This window comes from Piliocolobus tephrosceles, chromosome 3 (genome assembly GCF_002776525.5).
Source record: "Piliocolobus tephrosceles isolate RC106 chromosome 3, ASM277652v3, whole genome shotgun sequence".
NCBI classification, from domain to species: Eukaryota; Metazoa; Chordata; class Mammalia; order Primates; family Cercopithecidae; genus Piliocolobus; species Piliocolobus tephrosceles.
Window position 1 is genome coordinate 3,208,023 of NC_045436.1, and position 8,975 is coordinate 3,216,997.

The 8,975-nt window shown below is 44.5% G+C and overlaps 1 protein-coding gene across 2 annotated transcripts in view; it reads left to right on the forward strand.

The window, feature by feature from the left end:
- The window catches only part of FAT1 (FAT atypical cadherin 1), a 141,608-nt gene that overhangs the window by 100,616 nt on the left and 32,017 nt on the right, over window positions 1-8,975 (forward strand). For both annotated transcript variants that reach the window (XM_026456055.1, XM_026456054.2), the window contains exons 10-11: window positions 1,757-5,824; window positions 6,388-6,584. In XM_026456055.1, the coding sequence (XP_026311840.1) occupies window positions 1,757-5,824; window positions 6,388-6,584 (4,265 nt within the window). The remainder of the gene's footprint in view (window positions 1-1,756; window positions 5,825-6,387; window positions 6,585-8,975) is intronic.

Here is an 8,975-nt window from a genome sequence, read left to right on the forward strand (position 1 = left end):
TACAAAGTAAGAGAGAAATGGATATAGAAGAATGAATATAAAATATGGTAGGTCAGCTGGTGAGTACAGACATAGGGACGTCTGAAGGGTGGGGATGAAGAGTCACCATGGTTGCCCCAGTCTCCTGTGTTAGGCCAGGCAGTCAGTCACAACTTTAGACAGTGAGGATGATGTACAGGTGGGATGAGAAAAGGATCGTGGAGTTCTGACGACAGCCGAAAATGCAGTCAGGAAGGGACCTGGGATCACTGACTCCTAAATACAGACAGGCCGGAAATTAGTGTCTCAACAGCCTGGCACAGGCAGCAGGACCCAGTCCTCGGCCAGGGTTCAGCTCAGAGCATCAGGACCTAAAGAAAGCCTGGGCCTCTGCCCTGTTGCAGACTGAGGCACTGCCTTGGGGCCTGGATGCAGAGCCAGTAAGACTTAATGAAAGCCAGGCTGGATCTGCTCTCCAAAAAATGGCCATGGGGTTTTGGAAAATGTATTAAAGGAAGGAAATGAAGACTGTAGAGGAAGTGTTTACTGTTAATGATGTGGAGAAAGAAGTGCTTGGTTAATCCCCTGGTTTGCAGCTCACACTAAGTAGTTCTGGTCTGTGAAATGCCACACTCATGGCAAACCTAGAGCAAGAGTTTGAGAAAGCAGTTAAGTGGCAAGTGAGCTTTGTTTTAGGTAAGTGTAATAGTTCATTTGGGGAAAATAAATTCTGTGCTGTGACGAGGATGGTGAATTCTGGATGCTTGTTTATGAAACAGAAAAAGGATGGAGGGCTCGTGGATGGATTAAACCTGAGAGCCTGCAGTGCTGCCCTGATTTATCCAAAAGGGCTGTAGAGAACTGCTCATCTCTTTGAAGATTCAGTCGATGATATGAAATTATAGAATATTCTGGAGCTGTGGTTGCAGCTAAAGATACATATAGTATAGCCTGAAAAGGTCCAAAGAAAAGGAGGTGAGACACTATCTTTGAGCAGCCTCTCAGCTGCAGCACTGCTGACATTTGGAACCAGATATTTGTTGTTGTGCAGGGCTGCCCTGTGCGTTGTAGGGTGCTTAACAACATCCCTGGTCTCCACCCACGAGACGCCAGGAGCACCCTCTTCCGACCAGTAGTGACAGCCAAAAATGTCTGCAGGCATTACCAGATGTCTCCTTGGGAGCAGAATCGCCCCCAGTGCAAGATCACTGACCTAGAGGATAAGTTGACCTGAAAAAGATAAGAAGGGAATGTTGTTGCAGTCTTCAAAACCTATAAAGTGGGACGGGTTACACACATCTATCCATGGACAGTTGTCTCTCGAAGCTTGACGTCAATTTCTTATTGAATCGAAATCTTTTGTAATGAATACACATCTTAAGAATTCTTAAGTCATAACCATTGAAAATACAAATGCGGTCCAGGAGTGTTTTGAGGGACTCCTGGAAAAGGACTAACTCAACTGCTTTGCGGAAGGATAACCTTGTCTTCCCACCACACATTCCCAGTGCAGCCCAGAGAGGGAGTTTTGGCTTTAAGCGCAGAGGGCTGTTTCTTCTGTTTTTTGTTTTTCATCATTTATGGTCAAAATTCTGTAAAGTATTAGGTGGATAAAAATAAAACGAGTTGAATGTTCCATTCCAATGTTGACGTCCCTGAGTTTCTGCTTAATTTCAGAATATAATTTTTGAGGATACCTTTGTTTCTGTTTCTCTAACTACTACTTCTATTGCTCCTTGTATTTTTGTCTAACATGTATTTTTTCCTCTCCTTCCAGGAAACATTGGAAATTCTTTTATGATTGATCCTGTCTTGGGCTCTATTAAAACTGCCAAAGAATTAGATCGAAGTAACCAAGTGGAGTATGATTTAATAGTAAAAGCTACAGATAAGGGCAGTCCACCAATGAGTGAAGTAACTTCTGTGCATATCTTCGTCACAGTTGCTGACAACGCTCCTCCGAAGTTTACATCCAAAGACTATTCTGTTGAAATCAGTGAAACTGTCAGCATTGGGAGTTTTGTTGGGATGGTTACAGCCCATAGTCAGTCATCAGTGGTGTATGAAATAAAAGATGGAAATCTAGGTGATGCTTTTGATATTAATCCACATTCTGGAAGTATCATCACTCAGAAAGCCCTGGACTTTGAAACTTTGCCCATGTACACATTGATAATACAAGGAACGAACATGGCTGGTTTGTCCACTAATACAACGGTTTCAGTTCAGCTGCAGGATGAGAATGACAACTCGCCAGTTTTTATGCAGGCAGAATATACAGGACTCATTAGTGAGTCAGCCTCAATTAACAGTGTGGTCCTCACAGACAGGAATGTCCCTCTGGTGATTCGAGCAGCTGATGCTGATAAAGACTCCAATGCTTTGCTTGTTTACCACATTGTTGAACCATCTGTACACAAATATTTTGCTATTGATTCTAGCACTGGTGCTATTCATACAGTCCTCAGTCTGGACTATGAAGAAACAAGCATTTTTCACTTCACCGTACAAGTGCATGACATGGGAACCCCACGTTTATTTGCTGAGTATGCAGCTAATGTAACAATACATGTAATTGACATTAATGACTGCCCTCCCGTGTTCGCCAAGCCATTATATGAAGCATCTCTTTTGTTGCCAACATACAAAGGAGTAAAAGTCATCACAGTAAATGCCACAGATGCCGATTCAAGTGCATTCTCACAGTTGATTTACTCCATCACCGAAGGCAACATCGGGGAGAAGTTTTCTGTGGACTATAAGACTGGTGCTCTCACTGTCCAAAACACAACTCAGTTGAGAAGCCGCTACGAGCTCACTGTGAGAGCTTCCGACGGCAGGTTTGCTGGCCTTACCTCTGTCAAAATTAATGTGAAAGAAAGCAAAGAAAGTCACCTAAAGTTTACCCAGGATGTCTACTCTGCAGTAGTGAAAGAAAATTCCACTCAGGCCAAAACGTTAGCTGTCATCACTGCTATTGGGAATCCAATCAATGAGCCTTTGTTTTATCACATCCTCAACCCAGATCGCAGGTTTAAAATAAGCCGCACTTCAGGAGTACTGTCAACCACTGGTATACCCTTCGATCGTGAACAGCAGGAGGCGTTTGATGTGGTTGTGGAAGTGACAGAAGAACACAAGCCTTCCGCAGTGGCCCACGTTGTCGTGAAGGTCATTGTAGAAGACCAAAATGATAATGCACCAGTGTTTGTCAACCTTCCCTACTACGCCGTTGTTAAAGTGGACACTGAGGTGGGCCATGTCATTCGCTATGTCACTGCCGTAGACAGAGACAGTGGCAGAAACGGGGAAGTGCATTACTACCTTAAGGAACATCATGAATACTTTCAAATTGGACCCTTGGGTGAAATTTCACTGAAAAAGCAATTCGAACTTGACACCTTAAATAAAGAATATCTTGTTACAGTGGTTGCCAAAGATGGAGGGAACCCGGCCTTTTCAGCGGAAGTTATAGTTCCGATCACTGTCATGAATAAAGCCATGCCTGTGTTTGAAAAACCTTTCTACAGTGCAGAGATTGCAGAGAACATCCAGGTGCACAGCCCTGTGGTCCACGTACAGGCTAACAGCCCGGAAGGCTTGAAAGTGTTCTACAGCATCACAGACGGAGACCCTTTCAGCCAGTTCACTATTAACTTCAATACCGGAGTTATCAACGTCATCGCTCCTCTGGACTTTGAGGCCCACCCGGCATATAAACTGAGCATACGCGCAACTGACTCCTTGACGGGCGCTCATGCTGAAGTATTTGTGGACATCATAGTAGAGGACATCAATGATAACCCTCCTGTGTTTGCTCAGCAGTCTTACGCAGCAACTCTGTCTGAGGCATCTGTAATTGGAACATCCGTTGTTCAAGTTAGAGCCACAGATTCTGATTCAGAACCCAATAGAGGAATCTCATACCAGCTGTTTGGGAATCTCAGCAAGAGTCATGATCATTTTCATGTGGACAGCAGCACCGGCCTCATTTCACTGCTCAGAACTCTGGATTACGAGCAGTCCCAGCGGCACACGATTTTTGTGAGGGCTGTTGACGGTGGTATGCCGCCGCTGAGCAGTGATGTGGTTGTCACGGTGGACGTCACCGACCTCAATGATAACCCACCACTCTTTGAACAACAGATTTACGAAGCCAGAATTAGCGAGCACGCTCCTCGTGGGCATTTCGTGACCTGTGTAAAAGCCTATGATGCAGACAGTTCGGACGTCGACAAGTTGCAGTATTCCATTCTGTCCGGCAATGATCATAAACATTTTGTCATTGACAGTGCAACAGGAATTACCACCCTCTCAAACCTACGCCGGCACACCTTGAAGCCATTTTACAGTCTTAACCTGTCCGTTTCCGATGGCGTTTTTAGAAGTTCCACCCAGGTTCATGTCACTGTCATTGGAGGCAATTTGCACAGCCCTGCTTTTCTTCAGAACGAATATGAAGTGGAACTAGCTGAAAACGCTCCCCTACATACGCTGGTGATGGAGGTGAAAACGACGGATGGGGATTCTGGTATTTATGGTCACGTCACTTACCATATTGTAAATGACTTTGCCAAAGACAGATTTTACATCAATGAGAGAGGACAGATATTTACTTCGGAAAAACTTGATCGAGAAACCCCAGCGGAGAAAGTGATCTCAGTCCGTTTAATGGCTAAGGACGCTGGAGGCAAAGTTGCTTTCTGCACTGTGAACGTCATCCTCACAGATGACAATGACAATGCACCACAATTTCGGGCGACCAAATACGAAGTGAATATCGGATCCAATGCTGCTAAAGGGACTTCAGTCATTAAAGTTCTCGCGAGTGACGCTGATGAGGGCTCCAATGCCGATGTCACCTATGCCATTGAAGCAGACTCTGAAAGTGTAAAAGAGAATTTGGAAATTAACAAACTGTCCGGCGTAATCACTACAAAGGAGAGCCTCATTGGCTTGGAAAATGAGTTCTTCACTTTCTTTGTTAGAGCTGTGGATAATGGGTCTCCATCAAAAGAATCTGTTGTTCCCGTCTATGTCAAAATCCTTCCACCAGAAATGCAGCTTCCAAAATTTTCAGAACCTTTCTATACCTATACAGTGTCGGAGGACGTGCCTATTGGAACAGAAATAGACCTCATCCGAGCAGAACATAGTGGGACTGTTCTTTACAGCCTGGTCAAAGGGAATACCCCAGAAAGCAATAGGGATGAGTCCTTTGTGATCGACAGACAGAGCGGGAGGCTGAAGCTGGAGAAGAATCTTGATCATGAGACAACTAAGTGGTATCAGTTTTCCATACTGGCCAGGTGCACTCAAGATGACCGTGAGATGGTGGCTTCTGTAGATGTTAGTATCCAAGTGAAAGATGCAAATGACAACAGCCCCGTCTTTGAATCCAGTCCCTATGAGGCATTCATTGTTGAAAACCTGCCAGGGGGAAGTAGAGTCATTCAGATCAGGGCATCTGATGCTGACTCAGGAACCAACAGCCAAGTTATGTATAGCCTGGATCAGTCACAAAGCGTGGAAGTCATTGAATCCTTTGCCATTAACGTGGAAACGGGCTGGATTACAACCTTAAAGGAACTTGACCATGAAGAGAGAGACAATTACCAGATTAAAGTGGTTGCATCAGATCACGGTGAAAAGATCCAGCTGTCCTCCACAGCCATCGTGGATGTCACCGTCGCCGATGTCAACGATAGTCCACCACGCTTCACGGCCGAGATCTATAAAGGGACTGTGAGTGAGGATGACCCTCCAGGCGGCGTGATTGCTATCTTAAGTACCACAGATGCCGATTCTGAAGAGATCAACAGACAAGTTGCATATTTCATCACAGGTAAAAACATTTCCAACAGTTTAATTTAAAATGATTTTTAGAAGCATAAATTATAAGGTATGTATTATATGGAAATTGAGGGCTTAAGGGATGATTTTAGTTAAATATCTAAAATAATAAGTAGAAATCACGTCTGTTGAGCCTCATTTCAAGCTTGTTACCTGAGCAAAGCTACCAGTTTCATTAGACTGTTTTTGATTTTTGTGACTCATTCTTTCGAACCTTATACTTAGTGCATTATAAATATATTATCATTAAAAAATCTATAGTTTTAATGCAAGCTAAATTATTATTTAGTAGTCTTAATGCTACTAAATGCTAGTCTTAATGCTGTTTATACATTTTAATGCTGCCCTTTTTTTTGTAAATTTTTTTGTAAATTAGTTTTTTTACAAAAAATTTTTTTTGTAAAAACTAATAGATGCCAAAGTAATTTTTTAAATAATTCTTTTAAATGGTAACATTTATTTACCGTTAAATAAACGGTACAGTTTATTTTTTCTGTTACTTATTTTTATCCTTTCAACAAATTTGACTATCATCTTCCTCCATTGATTTACTAGGAGGGGATCCTTTGGGACAGTTTGCTGTTGAAAATATACAGAATGAATGGAAGGTATATGTGAAGAAACCTCTAGACAGGGAAAAAAGGGACAATTACCTTCTTACTATCACAGCAAGTGATGGCACCTTCTCGTCAAAAGCTATAGTTGAAGTGAAAGTTCTTGATGCAAATGACAACAGTCCAGTTTGTGAAAAGGTAAGCAACTCTTCCCTTGCATTTGTGTGTTACGAATTTAAATTTCTTAATGACCATCATTTGGCACTGCAGTGTAATTCACATGTGTTTTATGATTGCTTACTGATTAAGCAGAGGTGTTAAATGGGGTAAGACTTGGAAAAGCTTCAGAACTATTTGCAGGAATGCTAAATAAATCAGAAACCTCATTCTAAATAACTCAGTTATGGACAGGACTACAGTCGTGTCTAACACTGAAAATGCTCTGTAAACTTTTCATGAGGGGATTCTCTTAATATGAGGATACAGCTATTTTGGGGGAAGACTCTGACCGGAAACAAAGTGCCCATGTGGTGTGGGACACTGTTTTGGGGACATCTGCTCATCTGCATACTAGAGAATCTCAGAGGTGGACAGCGTGCTTCCTGCATCTGCGGGACTCACCATTCAGTGAGAACTAAAAGTAGACATAGAAAGAGCTGCTCCCTCCAAGGTTAGGTGAGGGCCATGTGGCTCGAGCAGGGGTGGTCCCTGGGGCCAGAGGGTGAGAAGGGCTGGCTCAGCCTCGGGGGGCGGTAACTGGGTCGTCAGGAGTGGGTGGGGAGGGGCCGTGGCATGTGAGGAGGGATTGTGGGAATAGCCACTGAGTTTTCCAGAAGTGGGGAATCTGCACTGAGAGTCTTGGAAAAGGGTGACCTGGATTACCGTGGGTGGTGGCGGTCGTTCCAGGAGATTTGAACTCTATCCTAGAAAAAGTAGGGACTTTGGAGCCTATTGTATCGGTAAGGTAGAGATGCTATGAGACGAATTCCTTAAGATGCTTAGTTTGGGCCCGGCACGGTGGCTCACGCCTGTAATCCCAGCACTTTGGGAGGCCGAGGCGGGCAGATCACAAGGTCAGGAGATCGAGACCATCCTGACTAACACTGGGAAACCCCATCTTTACTAAAAATACAAAAAATTAGCTGGGCGTGGTGGCGGCGCCTGTAGTCCCAGCTACTGGGGAGGCTGAGGCAGGAGAATGGCGCGAACCTGGGAGGCGGAGCTTGCAGTGAGCCAAGATCGCGCCACTGCACTGCAGCATGGGCAACAGAGCGAGACTCCTTCTCAAAAAAAAGCTTAGTTTGGAAGCATCGTGCCCATTATTTAGACAGGGAGGAGTGGATGCAAGGGGGCCCTGGAAAGCAGAGGTGGGGAAGGAGTGAAAGGACCAAAGCCACTACCAAGGAAGACCATCTGGTGTGACAGCCGGCAGGCCTGCTATTGAGCCCGACTTTCTACAGGAGTAGAGGGAGCGACCAAGGCCATGGCAGAGGAGTCTGAGCTGGGGGCTGGCTTTAGAGGAGTTCCGTGTTGAGTTCCAATTCAAGTTTGCTAAAGTAATGGGACATCCAGTTGACCATGTGTTTTTTAGACACTGAGAGAAGGCGAGATGTTGGATGGGTATTAGGGAAAGGTGTGGGAACCTGGCGTTGTCTCTGGATAGCTGACAATTGAATTCATTTGAGAGGATACTAACAAAAAGGGGAAAAAAGAAGAGAGAGAGATTTCCACAGGGAGAAGGGGGCTGAGCTGGAAGGAGAAAGAGGACACCAGTGCAGTGCCACCCTGGGTAGGGGAGAAGAGGACTCCGGGGAGGCAGGGTGGCGAGTGGAGCTGGGATGCGAAACAGACCATGTGTGTCCCATGATGCTGTGCAGGTGGCAGTCTGGGTAGCATGTTGTGGAGGGATGCCTGATGAGAGAGTGCAGTGATGAAGAAGTAGACCTGCCCAGGGACGAAGGCTGAGAGTGACAGGGAGGAGGAGTGCACTGGGCCAGGAGAAGGCTGGATAGAGAGGAATGTGATTGTGAAGTGGATGGAGGAGTTGGAACCCACCACAGATTCTGTGAGTCTGAGATGCTTATGGCTGTGGAAAGTGATAGGGCTGTTCTCAGGGAAAGACTTAAGATGGAAGAACCCTTAAATTCAGTCGTGAAAGGAAGGGGAACTTCTCAGGGCCGAGGAGTTAATTCCAGTTCTTATTTGTACCTTGTATTTTCAGGAGGGGTGCGACATTCTCTCTTTCTTACAGCAACTAAGTGTCTTTGGTTGTTTTTTAGCCCTTTGATATTATTTCGATACAATACTGTATCATCTTGAGGAATAAAACTGGGACAGTAGATCCTTTAAATTCATCCTATTATGAAATACCCTTTTTCCTGAGTCCTTTTTCATGGAGTACTTTTCCATGAGTACTTCACTGGTAGTTGAGTTTAGATTAAGAAAATCAACCAAATCTTAATGCTTTTTTAGGTTTTAATTTATGGCATGGATTTCTAAATAATTGGAGCTAGAAACAGCTGTTTACTGTGTTTGAGCATGAGGGCACCAGGATCACGCAGGGCAGTGGAAGGGGCTGAAGACTGGGCA